The sequence below is a fragment of the Gymnoscopelus braueri genome (assembly GCF_963280865.1).
Source record: "Gymnoscopelus braueri genome assembly, chromosome: 9".
NCBI lineage: Eukaryota > Metazoa > Chordata > Actinopteri > Myctophiformes > Myctophidae > Gymnoscopelus > Gymnoscopelus braueri.
The window spans coordinates 18,205,259-18,229,287 of NC_137610.1; the positions used below are offsets into that span (position 1 = coordinate 18,205,259).

Below are 24,029 nucleotides of genomic sequence, written 5' to 3' on the forward strand. Positions count from 1 at the left end.
ATGAGTTACGAGGGTCAGTCTTTCCTCCCTCTTCAGTTCCTGCTCTTATTGTCACTGAGCGCTCGCTCCCCATCCTCCTCCTCCTCCCAGGTGTCATCAGTCTTGCCGGCCATTCTTATTGGCTGCACCATCTGGCCCACGTTGTTGTATCCAAACCAATAGGGAGGGTCATCACTGCTATGCTCCCAGTGCTGCACACGTGGCTGCAGCCTCAAGGCCGCCAGCCTGATGGAACACATATGTGCATTTATCACAAACAGCCTCCACTGCAGTGCACCAGAAGCACATGCTGCATGTATAAGTTCAATTAAGATAAGTTCAAAATGCATTGTTTTGCACGCAGTATCTATATGTGTGTTGCATACTTGGAGATGCCGCTGCAGTAGGCCATCGTGATGAAGCGGAGGGGAGGGCAGTTCCTTTCAAGGTATCGTAACGTGCGGTCGGTGAGAAGCACACAGCCGCTCACGTCCAACTCTCGCAGGTAGTGCAGCCCAGATGTCAGGTACTGCATCGCTACATCTGTCATCTGGAATGAGGAAAATGGCGAGGGATAAAACGTGGCACGGAATTAAATGGAGGGGGGTGGGGGAAGCACAGATTAGAAGGCAGTCTGGAGATTCACTGAACTGAACTGACACTTCAGAGAACTTGAAACGGATGTGTTTATGTGTTTTACCTTGGGACAACCGGACATTTGCAGTGTGACTAAACCTCTGCAGTAGAAGGAGAGAATCTTGATGGCCTGGTCAGACAGCGCTACACAGTGAGACACATCAAGGTGTTCCAGACCTTTCACTTGCTTGCAGAACGTCTCAGAGAAAAATAAGTAAATGGTGATTGGAATAACATATGAAAGAGAGATGATCAAACAAGAGAAGGCATTTTGTTCTCATTGCACTCCAGTCCCATGGTCATTAGCCCTGTTGTTGTTTGACTAATGTTCATGACTCACAGAAGAATTATGAAGGACTCCCACCACTCCAGCAATGTACTGTTTGTGTTGCTGCGGTCAGGCAAACGCCTACGCCGCCACAAAGCCACCACAGAGAGACTAATTTTTCCCTAAATCTATTAGAGCTCTGAACAAGGACCCAGCTGTCTTTAACCTGTAATTACCCACACACCAACAGCACTTTTGGACACATTTGTAGTACATATCTTTATGCAACTGGTACAGTCTTGATTGCACCTAGCTCAGGATTGCTATAGCTCACCACAATATTTACTGCTATTTGCACTACTACTTTGGTCATCCTTCTGCTGCATGAATGTATGTATATATGTATATGTATATGTTTGGTTGCTAATAATCCCTGCTAGAGTTTGTCCAAGCCTCCGTACACATTATCTCTGTAGTCATGTGATCAAGACGTATAGGTTATTTGCACACACTATGAAAGTATACAGACTGAAAATAATTACAAAAAGTATTAGAAGTGTGCAGTCGAGGTTTGAAACCCAATTGGGCTTAAACAAAGACCTCCCCTAAAAAAAGAGAAATATAAAATAAGTTTCTCCTGGGAAAAATTGTAAACTAAAGCAAGAGACATTCAATAAAGAACAATAATAAAAGAAAAACACAGTCTGTCAGAATCTGTCCCTATATTATGAGTACATGAAAAATAAAGTATTTGAATCTCAGATCTTGGCACCATGTCCGACCTTTGGTACGTTGCTCTGGAATACGAGTGTATGCTAAATGCATAACTGTAAAACCAAATGAGCAAACTTCTGTAAAATATACAAATGACTCACCTGGAGTGTCAATATTATAGCTAGAATTTTACCTCTATGCCAGTGTCTGTGATATTGGCACACTCGGCGAGAACCATCTTCTTCAAGTGAATTCCTTCCAGTGCACTCAGTCCCTAAACATGCAAATAAAAAGAGTCTTCAATAACAAGGCAACATTTTACAAAAATAATTATTTTCAATCAGGTGTTTGCAGTGCACTTGTGAGCACACACATACACAGAGTACCTGATCCTGGATATTACATCCGCTGATGTCAAGAGAGGTGATGGAACTGCCACTCAGCCACTCTAGGGCACTGTCACTCAGACTCTCACAATAACTCACATTGAGCTGGTATAGCTTAGATAACCTGGTGAAATGGTCACAGGCATGCGCACGCACACACACACACACACACACACACACACACACACACACACACACACACAGCACTCAGCATCTTTGCACAGCAGACCATGGTGCGAGGTGTGTGTGTGTGTGTGCATGCGCGTGCAGACAAATACCTCTGGGCAATCCTCTTGACAGAGATGTCATTGATGCGGCTGCAGTGACTCACGTTCAGCTCTCGCAATTTAGTTGCTGAGGCGCCTTCAGTCAGGTAGCGCATCCCCACATCTCCTACCCTTAAACATTCATTTGAACACATTAATTTGGGAAAAATAATGCCAAAGAGTGGGGTATCTTATTTATCATTCATGGTGCAACAGAATAAAAAAGCCGATAAACAGTGAATGTCATAACCATAGACAACACACCCTCACACAGTATGAGCACACATACCTGCTGCAATGTGAGATGTCCAGGTACTGCAGGTTCTTCAGGGTGCTCATGGATTTGAGGCTGGCGTCAGTCGTCCTGGGACAGTCTGCGGCGTGGAGCCTACGGAGGCCCTGTGAGCTACGACAAAGGGCCTTCCAACTGACATCCGTCATGCGGTCATTGCCTGACGCAGAAACAGGTATAAGGAATGAATCGATATCAAGTCTCTTCATGGCAATGATTAAATGCTGAGTTTCGATACAACTGAAATATCTGCCATTTTAAAAAGATAGTCTAATGACAGTGTCCAATATTTAGCTATAGCCCATTTATTTAGCCCTCCCTGACCACTTGAGAGCATCACAGCTAAACTATTATATTTATATCGATAGCCTAAGTAATAATGTGTGAGGTTTGTGAACAAATATCTATATAATAAACATTAATACAGAAGATACAGTATTTTACTAGAGCAGGATTTCCCCTCTCGAAATAGCATAAATTATCCTACTCAATCAGCTGTCTGGTGATGCACAGTGCTATGAGGGTCTGGACAATGAAAAGAGTATTCATTTAATTTTTTACTTTTGAACAGTCATTTCTCCTGGAAATGGTGATGTTTAAAAAATGCTGCACTTACAAAAGTGCAGAACAAAAACATTTCCTTTTCCTTTTTTACATGCATACATTATCAACTATTGTCCAATCTTCAACACATATTTATTGACTTGAACTTTTTCCTTGTGCCAGTTGTTTATGGCTGGAGGTGGTTCTGTTTCATGCATGTATAGAGGTATGAGCTGTAATTGGTCTACTTTTGAGGGGATACATTACATACATTACATACAGCACGCACGCACACACACACACACACACACACACACACACACACACACGCACACGCACACGCACACGCACACACACACACACATGTTCTAGACGGTGTGTCCGAAGGCCAAGCCAATGACATATGCTCTTTGAAGACGATATCGCACACGAGAGAAGTTAGGGTACTTGTTTAAAACAAAGGACATTATTTAAGTCCATGCTGGTCAAAATTATGATAATTCTACAGTGGGGAAATGATGAAGGTTTTTGTAATATGATGAACAGAGGTTAGTTGGAAATGAACTCCTCAGGTCACAGTTGCACACTCCAACACAGTCTCACCCTCTGTGCTGAATATTCTCAGTTTGGCCACTTCAGCGATGGCTTTGAACGCATCGTCTGACAGATGAGGAGTGTCTAGCAATGAGACAGCAGACAAATAGCGGCACTTGGCAACCAGTGCCTGTTGAAAAAGATAAGATTCAGATTAACTTGTTTTGTCTGTTGGCATTTTAACAAACAATTCTTTCCAGTAGGCAATATCAACTCTGTTCTATTCTAATGAGCAGTCTCTGTTGAACATTCCAGAGTGGATACATTATGCATGTTTATGTGAGAACATACTTAACCACGTATGCCCTAAATACTTCGTTGTACAACAAATATAAAGCATTTGGATCATTCCAGAATTGGAGGACATTTTACGTCCCACCCAAGAAATGTCAAATAATCCATTTACAAAATACTAAATAATGCAGTTGTCGTGTAACTTTGACTTGTCCTGAGACCAAATCTAAATCAACTTGGAGAAAAAAATGTTTGAACATATTTAAAAAAAATACCAAATAAGTCTGTAGTACCCCTAAAATGCTAGTTTTCTCTTTTTTTTTTTTTTTTTTTTAATGCTAGTTTTCTCTTGTCCCACCCCCTTGGTGACCAAATTGAATCTCAGATAAAACTGTTAAAATTACACCTAAATCTACTTTCTTTTGCATTATTTTGTTCATAGATGTCTCTTGTAGATGTGGAAACATATTTTTTAATTAACATAATATTTTAAATAAGTATTATTATGCAAGGAACCTGTGTCCCACAAATTGCATGCAACCCTGTTACCTTAACCTTTTTAGCATGGTAAAAGAAGAAAAGTGTGAGTCACATGACACACTAGAATTGACATCATCAAACACTTTCCTAACAGCATGGGTAGAGCAAAGGTATCTCCTCTCTTCTATTATTCATATTTTTATAACATTGTCAGCCTTGCTTGAATGTCTCAACCTACCTCACGCAACCCTGTTATGCATATTTCCAGAATAAGATAAATTCTTGACAAAAAAATCTTTACTTATTTACTTATGTGAGGTTGTCCTCTTGGTAAATGCTAACAGCTATCTAAACAGCTAGCTGCTATTCCTGAGAAAAAGCTAACATTAGCATAGATTTGCAATCCTGTTACTTGCAGCCCTGTTACTGTGATTAGAGTAACAGGGTTGTACAACATTAACAGGGTTGCATTAATATAATTAAAATACTATTATTTATGGTTAAATTAAAAACATTACATAATCTAAACTACAATTTAGGTTAATCTATGTATTTTAAACATTATTGAATTTTACAGACTATATTGCTTCATTTTATTTTAACCATGTAGTCAAAGTGAGTTATAGTTGTTTGGTGGCAGTGGTGGGATGGTATGCCTTTATGAATTTGACAACTGTGAAGTAGACCATGATGCCAGGTGGTCGTGGAAGAGGCTGAGTTACCAGGCTGAACCCAGTTGAACAGGGGAGTCAAGAAAGTGTTTGGCGTGAGGGGAGCATGGAGTTGGGGCCTCCAGTTAAAGGGGTTGTCATCTCTGTTCCCGATCCATCTGACTGTTCTCTGGTAGCCGCCAAACCAAGTGATTAAGGACCAGTGGTGCTGGTACCTGATAATCCACCCAACCGAACTCCAGCCTCTCATGTTTCAGAACCGAGAATCCCAGACATCAGAGAAGGTGAGGATGCTGAGAGCTTCTCTGTGCGGTTTGAGTGCATGGGGGTGGAGGCAGGGAAAATGGGTTGCCCCGGTTGTCACTTTATTGACCAGACGGGCCCTTGAAGCATATGCTGGCATGGATGAACAACAGTCAGAGTCATACGAAGCTATCAAAACAGCAGTACCAAACAAATGCAATGCTACTGAAGAGACTTATCGACAGAGGTTCTGCAGCACCATTGTTCCAGCAGAGGAGACTGTCAGAGAGATCTGACTGAAGGGGCTGTACAAGTGATGGATGCGTCCAGGCAGTCGTACCAAGGACGAGATTGGAGAGGTCATCATTCTACTACTACTACTATGCTACTACTTGCTGGGGAGGGAGTTCAAGCTACTGACTGACCACTGAGCCCTAAGGTGGATGCACTAGCTCGATGCAACATCAGAATGCCTGCATCCTCCAGTGGTGTCTATAGCCCTCCAACCATACCAGTTCACTATTAAGTATTTTTGTGGTAAGAAAAACCTTATTATTTTTCAAGGTTATGTGTGAGCCAAAGGGAGAAGGGGTGAAAAATATCATGGAGGCTCATTTCTCCAGTCCCAAAATTCCAAACATGTAATCACATTCATATTCAGGTATGAGGTCATTGATTGTGTAATGTTTGCAAGGGGAAGGTTCAGATTCCTCTTGCTCATGTTTTCACTATTCACTTTCACTATTCTTTGTCTACAGACTTAAATTCCTGGACATAACCATTTAAGAAGGAGTGTTCATCCCCCTTAAGTTGTCATGTGATTTCCTGGTTATATTGATTTTCTGGTTGTATTATTAATTTCACAGAAGGAAATACTTTGTTAATTTATTAACATTAACACAGTATGTGTTATTGTCTGCATTGTACACATGTATGGAATCGGATCACTGCCAATACTCCTAACTTCAAATAAAGGTTTCAGAACCTTGAAAACCTTTTTTGCAAGACTGAAAACTCGTTTCGAATCTCTGAAAAAAGTGTTGAATCTCTGAAAAAAGTGTTGAATCTCTGAAAAAAGTGTTGATAGGCCGAAAAAAAATTTCAAAACTCTGAACAAATATTTTACAGTGTTTCGCCAACACATTTTCAGAGTTTCAAATTTGTCACAAACACACTTTCAGAATATGCATTTTGGCACTGTTCTCCCTGGGTATTATTTTGTTTTACATGTGTGAAACCTTGTAAACTCCTGACTTAAAATAAAGGGTTCAAAAGGCTTGAAAATAATTTCAAGACTGAGAACTGGTTTTGAATCTTTGAAAAAAGTGTTGATAGGCTGAAAGTGTTTCTCAAATCCTTGCAAACACATTTTACAGTGTTTCGTCAACACCTTTTCAGAGTTTCAAATTGGTCACAAACACACTTTCAGAATATGCATTTTGGCACTGTTCTCCTTGGGTATTATTTTGTTTTCCATGTTAGAAACCTTTTAAATGGGAATCGTTTTTGAAACTAGCAACTTTATTGTTGAAAGACTGAAAAAAAATCAATGGTTAAACTTTATTTTGAAACTGTGATTTAGCGTCACACACACAGCAGCACATTCTCCTCAAATCTCTGAACACACACACACACACACACACGCGCGCGCGCGCGCACACACACAGCAGCAGCGGCGGCAGAGGCATGCCATAAGTGTTGAAACTCTGAAACTGCTACTCGAAACCTCGCAGGGAGGCGGGGGGGAGCGGAGGCGGGACCAGAGGCGGGGCCGTTTGAAGTCCATTCCATTCGCTCCAAATGACACACTTCAGTTTTATTCATGGTTTACACAGGAAATAATGAACTGATTACAATAATGTAAATTCTCTCAAATCAGTAACAGGTAGGTGATACATATGCCCATCAAATATGGTTTTATTGAAAGGCAATCCAGGTACCAACATTCGGGGAATATCTGACGGCTTGGAGCGCCTCAGTGCGGCTGCAGAGTTCATCTTGGAATTTGTCATTACAATTTTACTGTAATCCACATTCCTAAACCCCCCCACTCCTACACCCCCCCCCCCCAAAGGGACCCCCCCCCCCGAACCCCCCCCCCCCCCCTGGCCCAAGGGGTCACTCATAATAATTCTATATCAGCATATTTTGTGCATTCAAACAGAACAGTTGAGATTTCATTTGGCCAGATCTCTGGCAATTGTACTTGAATTCTTATAATTTTAATGTTTATATGGTCTTTCAAGTTTATATTTTCATTTGGTATCAGTCATGAATTTATTAGAATGTATTAGAATTCATTTTCTCTATTGATATCAAGCCGGATTTTTCCACGTGCGCAAGTGCATGCTGTAACATAATAATACACAACGTGTACTGTACATATATATAGCCCACTGTAGGCTAACATTTTTGGGGGTTTTAGCTATGGACCCTCAAGCTCCAAGCTCCACCTTAGCGCCGCTAATGGAGCGGTTTCAGAAAAGAAAAATGAAAAAAATTAAACCGAAAAAAAGGTGTGTCTGTCTGTCTGTCTATCTATAAATCTATCTAAATATCTATCTATCTATCTATCAAACTATCTATCTCCAGCATGTTGTTCAACAAATAGCAGATCTACAAGCTCACAACAACTGTTATTGTGAGCTTATCTGCTATTTTCAAATAGCGTATGTATAAAATACATCTGAATTGGTTAGTGATTCATAATATAATCATTTATATCTGCGAAGTGTAGGATTATTATAATTATTATTATTATATCACAATTAAAGTAAGCGCATCGGTTAGTGTGATTCGGTCGGTCTGTCTGTCGGTCGGTCGGTCTGTCTGTCTGTCTGTGTATATGTATCTATCTATCTATGTATCTTGTAGATCGGTCTGTCTGTCTGTCTGTCTGTCTGTCTGTCTGTCTGTCTGTCTGTCTGTCTGTCTGTCTGTCTGTCTGTCTGTCTGTCTGCCTGTCCGTCTGTCTATCTAACTATCTATCTCCAGCAATATGTACCACTTGCCTACAGCTGAACCCCCCCCCCCCCCCCAATAAATAATATCAGTCCAGTAATGACAGCCCCAGATGTAAGCTCCCAACGCGGTGATTAGCAACACGTTGTTCAACAAATAGCAGATCTACAAGCTCGGTTACTGTGAGCTTGTAGATCTGCTATTTTCAAATAGCGTATGTATAAAATAGGTCTGAAGTGGTTAGTGTATGGTTCATAATATAATAATTTATATCAGACAGACAGACAGACAGACAGACAGACAGACTGGTTCAGTCCATTAATGTTGTATTCAGAATAATAAAAAAAATATATATATATTATTATTATTATTATTATCATCATTATTATTACCCTTATTATTATTATTATTATTATTATTATTATTATTATTATTATTACTATTATTATTATTATTATTATTACATTAATGTTGATGTTCTGTCACAGCTCACTGTTGCGCGCACGTTGATTGACGGGTCAGGGTCAGTAATCATCACGTATAGGCCTACTCAGAGACGCTCACATGCTGCAGGTTTCTCAGATGTTTTCTCGTTAATTAACCCACTTGTCACATCTCACATGAATAGTATACGCATCAGACAGACAGACAGACAGACAGACAGACCCAGACCCAATCACACTAACCGATGCGCTTACTTTAATTGTAATATAATAATAATAATTATAATAATCCTACACTTCGCAGATATAAATGATTATATTATGAATCACTAACCAATTCAGACATATTTTATACATACGCTATTTGAAAATAGCAGATAAGCTCACAATAACAGTTGTTGTGAGCTTGTAGATCTGCTATTTGTTGAACAACATGCTGGAGATAGATAGTTTGATAGATAGATAGATAGATAGATAGATATTTAAATAGATTTATAGACAGACAGACAGGCCTTTTTTTCGGTTTAATTTTTTTCATTTTTCTTTTCTGAAACCGCTCCATTAGCGGCGCCAAGGTGGAGCTTAGAGCTTGGGGGTCCATAGCTAAACCCCCAAAAATGTTAGCCTAGTGGGCTATATATATGTACAGTACACGTTGTGTATTATTATGTTACAGCATGCACTTGCGCACGTGGAAAAATCCGGCTTGATATCAATAGAGAAAATGAATTCTAATACATTCTAATAAATTCATGACTGATACCAAATGAAAATATAAACTTGAAAGACCATATAAACATTAAAATTATAAGAATTCAAGTACAATTGCCAGAGATCTGGCCAAATGAAATCTCAACTGTTCTGTTTGAATGCACAAAATATGCTGATATAGAATTATTATGAGTGACCCCTTGGGCCAGGGGGGGGGGGGGGGTTCGGGGGGGGTCCCTTTGGGGGGGGGGGGGGTGTAGGAGTGGGGGGGTTTAGGAATGTGGATTACAGTAAAATTGTAATGACAAATTCCAAGATGAACTCTGCAGCCGCACTGAGGCGCTCCAAGCCGTCAGATATTCCCCGAATGTTGGTACCTGGATTGCCTTTCAATAAAACCATATTTGATGGGCATATGTATCACCTACCTGTTACTGATTTGAGAGAATTTACATTATTGTAATCAGTTCATTATTTCCTGTGTAAACCATGAATAAAACTGAAGTGTGTCATTTGGAGCGAATGGAATGGACTTCAAACGGCCCCGCCTCTGGTCCCGCCTCCGCTCCCCCCCGCCTCCCTGCGAGGTTTCGAGTAGCAGTTTCAGAGTTTCAACACTTATGGCATGCCTCTGCCGCCGCTGCTGCTGTGTGTGCGTGCGCGCGCGCGCGCGTGTGTGTGTGTGTTCAGAGATTTGAGGAGAATGTGCTGCTGTGTGTGTGACGCTAAATCACAGTTTCAAAATAAAGTTTAACCATTGATTTTTTTTTTCAGTCTTTCAACAATAAAGTTGCTAGTTTCAAAAACGATTCCCATTTAAAAGGTTTCTAACATGGAAAACAAAATAATACCCAAGGAGAACAGTGCCAAAATGCATATTCTGAAAGTGTGTTTGTGACCAATTTGAAACTCTGAAAAGGTGTTGACGAAACACTGTAAAATGTGTTTGCAAGGATTTGAGAAACACTTTCAGCCTATCAACACTTTTTTCAAAGATTCAAAACCAGTTCTCAGTCTTGAAATTATTTTCAAGCCTTTTGAACCCTTTATTTTAAGTCAGGAGTTTACAAGGTTTCACACATGTAAAACAAAATAATACCCAGGGAGAACAGTGCCAAAATGCATATTCTGAAAGTGTGTTTGTGACAAATTTGAAACTCTGAAAATGTGTTGGCGAAACACTGTAAAATATTTGTTCAGAGTTTTGAATTTTTTTTTCGGCCTATCAACACTTTTTTCAGAGATTCAACACTTTTTTCAGAGATTCAACACTTTTTTCAGAGATTCGAAACGAGTTTTCAGTCTTGCAAAAAAGGTTTTCAAGGTTCTGAAACCTTTATTTGAAGTTAGGAGTATTGGCAGTGATCCGATTCCATACACATGGTTATGGTAAATGGTCCTCTAACTTAATAGGCTTGACAGGTTAGGTCTAATTGAGGCGTGATCAATGCCACCTGTGTCTAAGTGGAACTACTTAGTAGAGTCTTCCCTGATTGGTCAAGTTAGCTGGCGATCAGGTATAAAAAGTGTTTGAAAACTAGTAATTAGATGGGGTTGATGTTGGTGAGACGTGTCTTGTGTGAGCTCCTGTTTGCAAAATAAAACCCTGATTTTCTGGAACAGCTCTGCTGCCTCCTGGTCCATTTTCCATTTCCACACTACCTACCAACCATCCTCATGTGAAACATTTTAATAGTTATTCAAATAATATTTCATTTTCTGTTAATAAAAGTTATTAAAATACTAATTATGTGGTCTTGAGCATTTATTTGTCACATTGAAAATAATCTATAATCAGAAGTAATGTGTTACTGTAATTTCAACCCTGTTACCATTATCATTTTAATCAAATATTAACATAAATGTCTTTCTCAACGCACAAGGGTTTGACCTATTGTCCTTTAAAGAGTTTAAAGGAGAATTCCGGACAAATTAAGTGTTATCTTTCATGTCTCGTTACTCACCTACCGACGTAAAAAGTGGCGTTCTTTTTTTCCATAGATTCCCCTGTCGTCATTTTTTAAACCCCCTCCGTTGTCATAATGGGAGCGCGTGGGTTAGGGAAGTTCGTCTATTATAACCGATGCAAAGTTATTTTTTTCTCTACTACGATTCATTGTAGAGTCTCATGATAGTCAAACATGCGCTGAAACTTCCTGCTAGCCTGCCGTTAATGGCGAACGATTTAACACTGGATGCTTGTTTCTTTCCAGAACCTGGCAACTCGTGTTGCCAGATTCTGGAAACAAGCAACCAGTGTTAAATCGTTCGCCATTAACACATTCCATGCCAGAGTTTAATCTCATAATGTACTCACCAGTGCCAGCGTTTTATTGTTGTTTTTTTGTTTTTTTCATGTCGCCACAGACCTCGCTAAATAAGTTAAAAGTGCGCGTTCATTTGGTTCTAAACACACAGCGGATCTGTGAGAAACGGCCAGCGAAAATAGTTTCCAAATGCGAGCCGCCATCTTGAAGATACAGTGGATCAACGCTAAACAGTGATCAGCGAGGAGAAAAACAACAACCGAGAAAATCGAGTTTTAAACAGGATCCCAGACAGGAAGCGGATACGATCGAAAAAAACGGAACATAATTCTGTTTCCGACCGGAAACCGGAAACGGAAATGGATCAAAAAAATTCGGAAAGTGCACCTGGGGCAATTTCAATGGGAATCGGCGGTTCGCGTAGATCTACGCGACTGGCACGCTGCGGCTTTAAATAGGTTCGCGTAGATCTACGCGACTGGCATTCAATGTGTTAACGGCAGGCTAGCAGGAAGTTTCAGCGCATGTTTGACTATCATGAGACTCTACAATGAATCGTAGTAGAGAAAAAAATTACTTTGCATCGGTTATAATAGACGAAATTCCCTAACCCACGCGCTCCCATTATGACAACGGAGGGGGTTTAAAAAATGACGACAGGGGAATCTATGGAAAAAAAGAACGCCACTTTTTACGTCGGTAGGTGAGTAACGAGACATGAAAGATAACACTTAATTTGTCCGAAATTCTCCTTTAAGTAATTATATGCATAATGGGTTAGAGCAAATATTTGAAAATTAATACTTAAATTTGTAAAGTGAAACATGCCACAATTGAAAAATTAGATAGATAGATTTCAAAAGTTGCTTAAACTAATTGAAATAAATTCATATCTGAAATCAAATGTTTATTCAGAGAGAATGTTACTTCTTTAACCTAATGGTAAAGGAATTACATTTTAAAAATACATTAATGCACTTTTTTCAGGTTCCTGAGTGTTGGTAACAGGGTTGCGCCAGGTATAGCAAACAACAAATAAAACATGTAATAAAAAAAATATCTTTGATGCCTGAGCTGAGCCAATCAAGCTTTTGATAGTGTATTACCTATTATTGATGAATATATAACAGAAAATTGTCAAATAGAAGGTAACATTTTCAAAAATTTGAAAGCCCAAATGTCCTCCAATTCTGGAATGACCCATTTACGTATATATATTTATTTATGTGGTTATGGATACATTATTGTTTTAGGTGAGAACGTCCTTACCATGACACATTTATCTGACAGGGTGGGCATATCATTGATCACAATATGTTTGAGTGAAGGGCATCCAGCAGAGATATACCTGAAACCATCCACCGTCATCTGGGGGAAAAGCGGAAACCAGTCAAGAATGTGGTGTGTGTATATGTTGGAATCTAAACCATTTATCTGGTTACAGTTCGTCTTTATTTCATCACTTTATCATTGCCAGCAGAGTGAAACCACACCACCTGGAACTAAACCAACACTCACTCCAGGGAGGATACATGTTTATAAAAGTTGCGGTGGATGTGAGTGATGTTATGTAGTGTGCACGTGGTGGGTGGGTGGGTCAGGGTTTGGTGTGTATTCTAAGCCCTCCTTCTTGGCTACAGTCCCCTTTTTTGCTCTCTCTCGCTCTCTCTCTCTCTGCACAATCTTCTAGAGCTCTGACTTAACAGAGTTTGAGCACGTACAGGCACTGACCTGTGTACAGTGAGAAACCAGAGAAGGCCTAACCAGTCCAAGTAGAGGCGAGTGACTCAACTTATCCCAGGGAAACTGAATGCTCAGCTTGTTGAGAAAGGCAAAAAAGCAGGGACCTGACTACAGCTGAAACTTGTGGAGAGCATAAACATATAAGACGAAGAGGAGCAGACCCACTGACCTGAGTGCAGCCGGAGAGGTCGAGGTGGACGAGATTGTGACATCCCTTCCCTGTGGTAAGGTACTGTAAGCCTTTATCAGTGAATTGGTAGCAGTAGGCCAGACTCAGGTACTGCAAGCTGAGACAGCTCCTGGAAATCCAGCTATTGTATTAGTAATACAGTAAATCAAAGACAAAATGGTGTTTATTTAAGCTTTCAGCTGTTCTAATATGTTTTCTGGAAAAAACGTTTTTAGATGGGCATGCACTCTGGAAGAGAAGAGGTGACAGTATCTATAAAGGAATCTCTTTGAGAATGAAAAGGCTTTCAAATTCTTGTCCTGTAATATGAATTTCTCCAAGAACCCTTTGGAGAGCATTAAGAATGACTATGAAAGAGACCCATACGAGAAAAGAAAGAGCTAATAACTTTGGGTGAACCGTGCCGATATGCATTGTTAGGAGAATATTTACAAATTTTAATTAATGCTAAAATGCCCTGGGAGAATGGGATAACATGGTGCTCTCAATCATGACAGTGGTCTGCTATTGGAGTGCACCCTCACTTTCTGGGTGTTACTGTACATCCAACCCTTTTAATAACTTAAGCCCTATTTTATACTTTGTATGATGGTGTCGTGTGAAACATTTTGCTAGGTTCGAAAATGCTTGAATATGTTCGACATGCCCAAAATAGGGACCCCAGGTTGAAAGTGGTTAATCACTAGACTATAATGGCACTAGGCAGCAAGCATTACAGTTTCTGACATGAAATACAAGTTGGCAGTGGGCTGCGCTCTGGGGAAACAGAATTAGAGTCTTTTCTGGGAACACGACAGCAGGAGGCCAATGAAAAGGGGTAATTTGGTTCAACTTGGTTCAGTTGGGTGGGTTTGGAGACGATAGAAAAATCATAAAAACACTATTTTGTCCAAACTTGCAGCAAAAATCACAGTTTGGCAATGAGGCCTGATCCTTTAACTGCAGTGGTTTACCTGGACAGCTCTCTCAGACCTCTGTTTGTCACAGGTGTGCATGAGAGGTTCAGGTAGAGCAGGTTGGGACACCCTTCAAGAATTCTCTGGACCATCATATCCTATTTGACAACAAGGCATGGAAGTCACGCATGTAACAACAACGGTATAAACCACAGTCAAATAATGGGTACAAAAGTTAATTACATTGAATGTAACTCGTATCCCTGGCATTGCGCTACCTTTTGAGAATGATGGTGCTATAAAGATGAATTGTAAATTCATCTTGAAACTCATTGTAAATTATGCAGTTCCAGCTTACCAAGAGCCACTTTCACATCTGGTCGTAATTTTGATTGTAATGGGGGGAAAATGTACGGTATCACCAAGCATACACAGGCAGGATTATGTGATTATTCAGGCATTGTCAGTACGGTGTGCAGTGATTCACTCACAGTGATATTGGAGCATTCTGAGAGGTTGAGCTCCTGTAGATTTCTGCACTCACCTATATGACAGAGTAAGAGGAAGAAATAGGGAGAGAGAACAAGAAGCAGAGAGTGAGAGTGGGATTATCATTAATACTTTTAAGTATGAAAAATGATGTGTTAGTGTATAGCACATGACAATGTAATACATTTAGCTTCACAGCTATGATTTAGTTCTCTCAAATTGCCTTCCAGGTTAGATGATAAGGAATGTAGTGGGTTGTGGGTTTTAGGCTGCACATCAAAGCAAAGCGTACATTCTGGAACTTTCTGTCTTATATAACATGCTGTCTCCAGCAGCAGCTGTGTCTCATCAACAATAACAGTGTTAACCCGTGACCCCTTTTGCTTCTGTTTCCAAGTCTATTTTCCTAACCGTCCTTTCCAAAATCTCCAGCTCTTCCCATTGAAAAGAAAATAGCAGCCGACCTCAGAATGCACATGAAAGCCTCCTTCTTGGCGCTCTTTTTCCTCCTCCTGCTTCCTCCATCCGCCCAGATGACAAGAGGAGGGAGGGGCAAAGGGCTCAAAGGAGCCAGGCATGGCCTCACCAGGGACAGGTGAAGACTAATTGAAGCCCAATTTATACTTCATCGTACGACGGAGCATAAATTTGACATTTCTTTGTCGGAGTTTACTGTTGAGTCTGAATCTATGTATTATTGAATCTAAATTATTTGACACCATTTTGTTGTTCTCACAACTATAGTAAGAATCTTTTTTTCTTTCCACATCATGACAGGGTAAGAGGCAGAGGGCGCCATGGCAGATCAGGCCCAACCAGACATGTGGCGGCTGCCTGCTCGGAGTCCAGAGACTCCACAGGTGTCTTTATGGACTGCCAGGATCGACGCCTTGTCGCCATCCCCGGCTCAGACTCCTGGTCCCAGAAACCCAGCCACCTGCTTTTAGCCCGCAACCGAATAAAGGTCCTTCATGATGGGGCCTTTGTTGGCTACGAGGGGTTAAAGAGCCTTGACCTGCAGCAGAACCACATCTCTGTGGTGGAGGAAGGGGCCTTCCAGGGCCTGACCCACCTCAGGACCCTGCTGATGCAGCACAACAAACTGAGCACACTGAGTGAGGAGGCCCTCATCCCCATGAGCAACCTGCGCTACCTCCGCCTCTATGATAATCCCTGGAATTGTCTCTGCACGATGGACAGTCTCATACGCACCCTGCAGGTCCCAAGCAACCGCAACCTAGGAAATCATGCCAGGTGAATGATTCAGCCAATTTGGTACAGACAGCAATCTATTTATCAGATTCTACCGGGAAACATGTCCTTTAAAGGATCGTACTGGTGTCTGGCATGCTTAGCCCATTGACTATGACTCATGGCATATTTGACCTTACTGCCAACCCTTTTCCGAAGCATACTGTGGTTTGTGATTTGAAAAGTGTGGCTGAAAATAATCCCTCGAGAAAACATGATTTATGAACTATATTAAAACATCATAAAACAACTTCATCGCGCAATGATGTTTAGCCAACACTGACCCGATTATTCAGGAAAGTTTTGCAACATTTAATGACTATGAATTAAAAGTCAACAAACAGAATCTAAAAATAAATCCATTAAGGGTCTATGGTCTATATATGTCGAAGATGCAAAATGACCGGTATGGTCCTTTAAGATAAGTGCCTTGGAAATATGTATTGCAAACAATACACACAGCAAGACAGCATCCCATTTTCCTCATGTGTCACATGATTTCCTTGTGTATCTTATGAGATGCACAAGGATGACACTGATGACACCGTGACTGATTACTGTTTCATATGCCAGGTGCGCGGAGCCTCTCAGGCTGAAAAGCAGAAAGCTGAAGCAGGTTGACCCTGAGCTTCTGTGCCGTGACTCAGACCCCACCAACGACCCCCAGGGCGATGAAACAGAGCCTTTTTTGGGACCTCTGAACCCCCTTCCAATTCCAATCCGCTCCAAGCCAGATGCCACCACCTCCTGCCACACATACCTCTACCCCCGACCACGCCTGGACTGCAGAAACAGAGGTTGGTTCGCAAGCAGCAGTGTAATGTGCATGCATTAGTGTGCAGGTGTTGAACATGTGTTTCCTATGCAATAGAGGGTTTAGTAAATACTTCTTGGGCTTTGTTTTACAAAGCGTGTAGGTACATGATTAAGTATCTCACCAGTCACCCCACTGGAATGACAAACCCTCCACTTCTTTTAGAGGATTGTCAGAGCCGGACTCAGAGCTGGCAGAGAAAGACAGTTGGTTTGACAGCAGTTTCCAATTTACTGCTATGAAGCGTCTTCTTCATCTATCATTATCAATCACACTTTATAGTAGTTGAAATAACACTGAGGATTTAGCTGTGCACGCTCTTCTTTTCTCATGATAAACAAGCTATTGGTCAAATAAAGTTCTCAACAGCATGTGAAGTGCATCTGGTAAAACTACTAAACTGCCTAACTTGATCTATTTGCTTGCTATGATGCAAGCCTATTGGCTGAAGGCCTGGATGTACAGTAAGTATGCAACTCAGTTTAAGCCAGGTATGGGGCAGAGCTTGAATCTGGCCCAGTGCCAGTTTTCCAGTTGCTGTTCTTGCCAAAGGGCCTAGGAGGGGAATGTAAAACTGTGATGTCCTAATCTGTCTTCACTACAGCTTGTCCCAACAACACTGTCATACAGATGAAAATGTAATAACACTAATTACGCAATAAATATTAGAACCCCAAATTCACAAAGTCATCGTGGTTGTGTGATCCCTTTCCCTCTCACTCATCTCTCCAGGTCTAATAGAAGTTCCTACAGGTATCCCAGATGATATTGTTGAAATGGACCTGTCCCATAACAGCATCAATCACCTCAGGGCCAGAGATTTCCAGGAAGCCAGGAGTCTGAGGACACTCAACCTCAGCAACAACAACCTGACGCGCATTGACACAGGTATGCAAGTTTGCGTGCATGTGTGTGTGTGTGTGTGTGTGTGTGTGTGTGTGTGTGTGTGTGTGTGTGTGTGTGTGTGTGTGTGTGTGTGTGTGTGTGTGTGTGTGTGTGTGTGTGTGTGTGTGTGTGTGTGTGTGTGTGTGTGTGTGTGTGTGTGTGTGTGTGTGTGTGTGTGTGCGCGCGAGTCCATGCCAGAACTTCATGGGACGTTTCCGGGAAGGAATGTTTCAAAGTGACAGATCAGTGAAAAACATATGTTTACAATTACCTTCAATGTCCAAATCAAACAAACCCACAACAAAGAGAACTGTAATGATGGATAACATATGGATTGCTTAAAGGTTTACTGTATTACGCCACTGTCTGAACTCGGATTGTCTGAACTCTAGGTATACTGTACATACAGTACTGATTTTTACTCAGATGGGGGTAAGGCGAGAGAGTTACAGAGAGAACCCTATAGGTCACACAAGTTTCTTTCTGAATATACAGCGGAAACAGGACTATTACTGCAACTGCTACTACTACTATAGTACTACTACTAAAAGTCTGTATATACCCTATACTCACGCTTACCCCTCCATTTTCATTTCCCCTGTACACCAGGCTCCCTGTTCGGCCTTCTGCATTTGCGTGATTTGGACCTGTCTGACAACAGTCTGCACTCTTTCCAGTATGGGGTTCTAGAAGATCTTTACTTCCTGTCCAAGCTCAAGTTGCGAGGAAACCCCTGGGTGTGTGACTACAGGTGGGTTCCACTGCTTATAAAGTATCCATTCAGTTTGGTATGACACAAATATAAACACATAATGAACCAAATATATGATATTTGCAGCATTCACTACATGGTGTACTGGCTGCGCCTGCACCCCGGAGTGTCCCACTCTGGCCTGCTGTGCCGCTCCCCTGTTGAGTATGCTGGAGAGAGTGTGGAGGAATATGTGCATTCCTACAACAGAGAGTGCCCCAAAGACAGACAGCGCGGCCAGACGGACCAAAGTGAGACGGACCCTGAACTCTGGGACACGGCTATGGAAGCACAGGGAGAGCTGGAGGAGGAGCTGGAGCCGGGTCACTTGAGAACGCCCCAGAAGTACCAGATCATCAGGCTATCTTGATCAACTATGAACTTAAAAAGGCTCATCATTTTCCTTTTTCACATTCACGGAAAAGCAGTCTGTATCAGATGGAGAAACTAACTTTTTCAGTATTTTTGTTAACTTTTTTTAAGAGTTGTATTTTTCATAAAAATATGAAGAAAATAAGGATATATAGATGATCATATACAGAGCCAGAATGCACTTACTGATGCATGAAAAGCTGGTCCACTTTAAAGATGTGCATCCACGCATGTTGAGATGGATCACAAATGGACGGTACTGCTGTAGAATCTGTTTCACTATGACGTCTGTTATCCAGTCTTTCTCCACAGAAAAGTTGATCTGCAAGGCCCAAAATGTACTAATTATTCATTCATTATTCAAATTACGAACAATACAAAATTAAAATCAAATTTGTGTTTGAAAATACAATCAAAATTAAAGTTAAATACTACAAGCATGATACAGACCCGACTCCACAGTGAGCCTGACTGAATGACAGCTTTCCATGTGCAACACACTTCAGCACAGTTCATCTGGTCTTTCAAGTCAAGACACTGAAAGACCTGAAGAAAAATAGACACGCAACATTTAGAAATACTGAGAGGCTAGTGGAGATGTACGTTTTGGAATGCTTTACACATTAGCAAAAGAGGATATCCTGCTGATTGTCATTATTTTTCCACAAGACAGTATACTGTACCTACAAAAACATTTAAGTTAGAAGTATGACCTTAGACTCTAGAGTCTAGACTATATCCACCAAGAAAGTACACTACAAATCAGAGCCTGCGGTAGTGCTGATATGGACCCCTAAGCTAATAGTAATATTAAGATTTACATGTAGAATTAGAATGAACTTTATTGTCACATCACAGGTTTACATGTGTAAAGTAAAGTGGTTGACATTATTTTTTGTATGAAGACTTGTGGAGCTATTACTGTATGTGCTAAACATTTGCAGTCCATATGCCTGGAAAACCCAGTCCAGATGAGTGGATGGTCCCTTGGGAATGTCTGGCTAGCCTAAAAGGGGCACCTAGCCACCAATAACAAAAAGGGCTGGGCTGATTGGCCCCTCAGCTGCCGCCCTGCTGTACCCACTGCATACAGTACCCTGCCAACTTCATGGGTACAAAGAGCCATTTCTCTCTCCAAACATAGTAATAGTAAAGGGATATTCATTAGGAGAGGTGTTTGATGAAAACAGCAGAAGAATCAATGACATGATAAAATGACTATGCCAGAACATTGTAAACCCGCTGAAACAAACAGGGTGTTAAGACAGACTGGTGTAACAACACTCTTCTAAGGTACAAACCTCTCTGGAATCTTAAACACACTGGAAGATGTTAAGTATAATGCCACTGGAAGGGGCAGTAATCAAGCAGTGTAATCAAATAATATTTTAATCTTTCTCCATAAACAACCCTAACAATCATCTAATCAACAGATGACTCAACCAACAAGCCTTTAAAAGCTATTATAAAGCCGTTCTTTGCAGAAAGTATGCACAAAACTACAAGGGCAAATCTGTAACAAGTATTGCTTCATAAACACAGCCTTTACCATTTTAATGGATGGTCCACTTGAAGTTTTGTGCAATACGTATGAACTAATGTATAAATGCCTGAAGGCCTTGGGCTCATTAAACAGCACAGCTTTAAATCCATGGCCATCTCTGTGTGATTGAACCAATCTGTCTCATGGGAAATGAAAGAGAAAGAGAAGGTAGACAAATACAGTGGATGTGGTAATAAGGGAAATGTGGGTGAGGGGCTACCTTTAGCAAAAGCTTGCTTGGGAGCATTGAAAGTCCTTCCCCAGTCTGATGTTCGTGGCTGTCCGTTTCAAATAAATCCAACTCCAACTTCTGGTTGAGGACACACTTAACAAGCACAAGCAAAAACATACAATATACTGTACATACACCACCTAAACAAATTGAGAACTTCTAAAAGGGCATATTGTAATGAGAATGGCGTACCTCAAAGTACTCTTTCGTCTTCTTTGACTCCTGTACAATGTGGCACCATGAAACTATGATAGGTTTAAGGTGGACATGGCTTAAAACCGTTCTAAGCTTCTCAATGGCAGCTAAATTGAAAAGAAATCCAAAACTGTGTTTATAATTCCAAAAATTAGGCTACACATAGAATGAAATTGCAGTAGCACAGAATTCTGCCACAAATCTCTTACATTTTGGATGAGATTACGCCAAACTGTCTACCTACCAGCCTGTGATCTCTTGTGAAATTTTAGCCAGTTCATCCATTTGATGAGTGCTACCTTCTGCTGTTTCCTCTCATAGTGCCTCTGTGCTATCTCCATCTTCAGATCCAGCTCTAAGGCATCACTCTTCCTCTTGGCAGTGAGCCTCTTCCATCCTCTGTCCCCTCCCACAAACAGAGCTCATTATTAATTCAGTCAACAGGAAGGCTGGTGACCTGTTGGAGAACTCAACTCGACTAGACAGGAATGAATGTTGGATAACATGTGCAAGAATTTACAATATATGTTACAGGATTATTATTATATCAAATAAATTTCTCCTTTTAACTGAATTAGATATCCACATTGTGCTTTGTAGCTGACAAGGCCGTGACAAATGGCCATGACAGTGATATGGGTCTCGACACTGACAACAGACAACAGACGAGGTGAAAGGGAATCTGGAGGATAGAGTGACCACCCTAAACCTCCAGCTTGTTAACCAGCGATCCAGAGACAATGCGCTGGACTTTCATTCTCATGAGTCAAATTTCTACTCAGCATGATTGCTAGTATAGTCTCTCATAATAATAGCTTACCGTGTTTATAATACTTTTTAAACATTTTCAGTTTTTGTTGGACCATTCTTTCTATTGTGAAAGGTTTCTTCAAGATGCATTAACTAGACCCCCCCCCCAAATGTATTCACATGATTTACACAGCTGTTGTGACATAATGGAAAAATGTAACACCAATTAATCAAACATCTCTCGCAACCATCCAAGAAACATCCAAGAAACATAATTATGCTTGTGTCTGAAAATAAAGTTTTGTATGACAGGTGAGAGGTATAAATGATAAGTCATGGCAGAAGCATTTTACCATGTTCACTATCAGGACTATCCTCATCTATTAAAATGCTGTGTGATGATCTCAACCTGTCATGTCTGTCATGATGTTTTGGTTCTACTTGGACACAACCATAGAGTTATAGCACAACTTAATGGCCACCTGTGCTTTTGTAATTAGACAGATCTTCACACCCAGCCACAGCTGTCAACAATCAGCTGAGATCAGAGCAAGCACTGGGTTGAGTTTTATTATCCTTGCTCATATTGTCTTATCATTCCTCCCCTCACAGAGAGGCACATATTTCCTCTGAGGAATTAAATGTAGGAAAGAAAGCAACAGAGTTAAGGAAGACACAGGAAGACAGGGACTCAGCCATGCAGTTCCAAAGAAATGAGAAACTACTTTCAGATAAGGTAGAGTGACCAGTGTCTGAGCTGTTAGTTTGAGTCTGGAGCTTGCTGGTGCTGCTGCTGTGAGTGGGTGAAGTGGCACTGAACTCATTACTATGGCTCTTCCTTTTGGGTGAGTGGATGACAGTTTGATTCCTGTGGCACATTTTGGCAAGTTTTTTTAAATGTTATTCTCTACCTACTTTTCAGGGTTTCTTGGCTTTCTATTCTATTGTCATGGGGCTGCATTTGTTCACATGTTCAAAAAGGTAGGAATTTCCGATTTTAAATTACACACAATTACACATTCTATTGATTTGAACAATAACATATTCCATTTGATTAAGATTTTTTTATTAATTTTTTAGGATACAATATTGTACATGGATTTCCTCTTGGTGAGGATGACTCCAGCAGTAATGGGTGGGTGTATGCCCCAGAACAGTTATATACTGAAGTATCTTCAAACATCTTAGCTGAGCCAAGAGCTCAAACACCGACTACACAGTCCCACATGTTTGATTCTGCACAGAGAGCAAGGTTCCCCCATATCCCCAGAAAGAAGTTTAATCCACCTAGAACCAGTGAATTGATGCCTGCTCAACGCAGATTTGCCCCAGAAGATAAATCAAAGCAATTCTATGAGATCCCCACTGAACCTGTGGTAGGAAAACCTGCACATGAAAGTACTAGTCATGTTCAACGGCCCCTTCATGGTTTAATGCAGCAACAGAAAACAAATAAAGATGGGATCAGTTTCCCAACAATGAGAGACTTTAAACAATTTGTGGAATCGATGAAGAGCTCCTTCCTGAGGCCAGAAAGTGCTGTGAATGTAAATTTTCAAACAGCCCGGGACATGATAGCAAATGAAAGACTTTTGAGCAATCGACAAGCTAGCGAAGAGTTCCAAGCTGGTGGTGGGCCTTATTCTAGTGAGGAAAACCCTGGCCAAAATGAAGTCGTTCCAGAGCAGGACTGGAATGAACCTGTGAATATGGTGCTTGAAGAGAATGAATGGGGTGCCATCGACTTCACGCCAAGTGAAAGCCTCTCTGTTGCGAACCCTGCCATCTCTACACCAAGTCTCATCTCCACTAGTGATTATGATACTGAACAACCGTTTGGCAGAGTGTCTGTAACTTATCCTGGACCACATTCAGCAAAAAAGGAATATGCTTCAAGTTATTATGCAAGTAAACCGTTGGCCAGAGTGTCTGTATCTTATCCTAGTCCACATTCAACAAAAGAGAAATACGGTTCAAGTTATTATGCAGGTTTTCCTAAAGATGGCTCGGCTATCAGAAATGTTCCAAGTTCTTATGGCGAAGGTATTTATGTCAAAACACAGGGTAATCTCTTCATCCCAACTCTACTGCTCAGGGGAAAGGGGAAAGCAACCCCATCAGCTCTGAAATATCAAACCCCCCCGGACAAGGAGACAGTGGATATCCAGTGGGGTGTGTCAAGTGGTTTTGATTCAAGCTCAGAAAAGGCATCACCTCGCAGTAGCAGTGG

At 41.0% G+C, this 24,029-nt stretch overlaps 2 protein-coding genes across 4 annotated transcripts; one reads left to right on the forward strand and one right to left on the reverse strand.

Moving 5' to 3' along the window:
* Positions 1-21: 21 nt before the first annotated feature.
* Positions 22-22,232, reverse strand: fbxl13 (F-box and leucine-rich repeat protein 13). The gene is made up of 14 exons (XM_080438056.1): positions 19,530-22,232; positions 19,266-19,401; positions 15,009-15,061; positions 14,575-14,675; positions 13,601-13,730; positions 12,958-13,056; positions 3,688-3,808; positions 2,539-2,701; positions 2,262-2,381; positions 1,984-2,107; positions 1,791-1,871; positions 680-814; positions 366-529; positions 22-225 (listed from the first exon to the last, which is right to left on the reverse strand). Exons 1-14 carry the CDS (start codon positions 19,593-19,595, stop codon positions 33-35), a joined length of 1,686 nt encoding a protein of 561 aa, XP_080294182.1. The 5' UTR covers positions 19,596-22,232; the 3' UTR covers positions 22-32.
* Positions 13,521-19,227, forward strand: LOC308091311 (leucine-rich repeat-containing protein 17-like). 3 transcript variants are annotated; one of them, XM_080436812.1, is made up of 7 exons: positions 13,521-13,660; positions 15,439-15,601; positions 15,784-16,260; positions 16,831-17,054; positions 17,804-17,959; positions 18,566-18,707; positions 18,795-19,227. In XM_080436812.1, exons 2-7 carry the CDS (start codon positions 15,477-15,479, stop codon positions 19,075-19,077), a joined length of 1,407 nt encoding a protein of 468 aa, XP_080292938.1. In that variant the 5' UTR covers positions 13,521-13,660; positions 15,439-15,476; the 3' UTR covers positions 19,078-19,227. The 3 variants fall into 3 exon arrangements, with proteins under 3 accessions (XP_080292938.1, XP_080292937.1, XP_080292939.1); XM_080436811.1 differs by having other exon boundaries at positions 13,521-13,655; XM_080436813.1 differs by having other exon boundaries at positions 13,576-13,660; positions 15,404-15,601.
* Positions 22,233-24,029: the final 1,797 nt, after the last annotated feature.

Coding starts and splice junctions, on each gene's coding strand:
- LOC308091311 (XM_080436812.1), top strand. CDS start 15,477: ATGCACATGAAAGCCTCCTTCTTGGCGCTCTTTTTCCTCCTCCTGCTT. Junction 16,261..16,830: donor AACCTAGGAAATCATGCCAG/GTGAATGATTCA, acceptor TTCATATGCCAG/GTGCGCGGAGCCTCTCAGGC. Junction 17,055..17,803: donor CCTGGACTGCAGAAACAGAG/GTTGGTTCGCAA, acceptor TCATCTCTCCAG/GTCTAATAGAAGTTCCTACA.
- fbxl13 (XM_080438056.1), bottom strand. CDS start 19,595: ATGAACTGTGCTGAAGTGTGTTGCACATGGAAAGCTGTCATTCAGTCA. Junction 1,872..1,983: donor GATGTAATATCCAGGATCAG/GTACTCTGTGTA, acceptor TTGCATGTTTAG/GGACTGAGTGCACTGGAAGG. Junction 815..1,790: donor TCACAGACACTGGCATAGAG/GTAAAATTCTAG, acceptor TTTTTCTCTGAG/ACGTTCTGCAAGCAAGTGAA.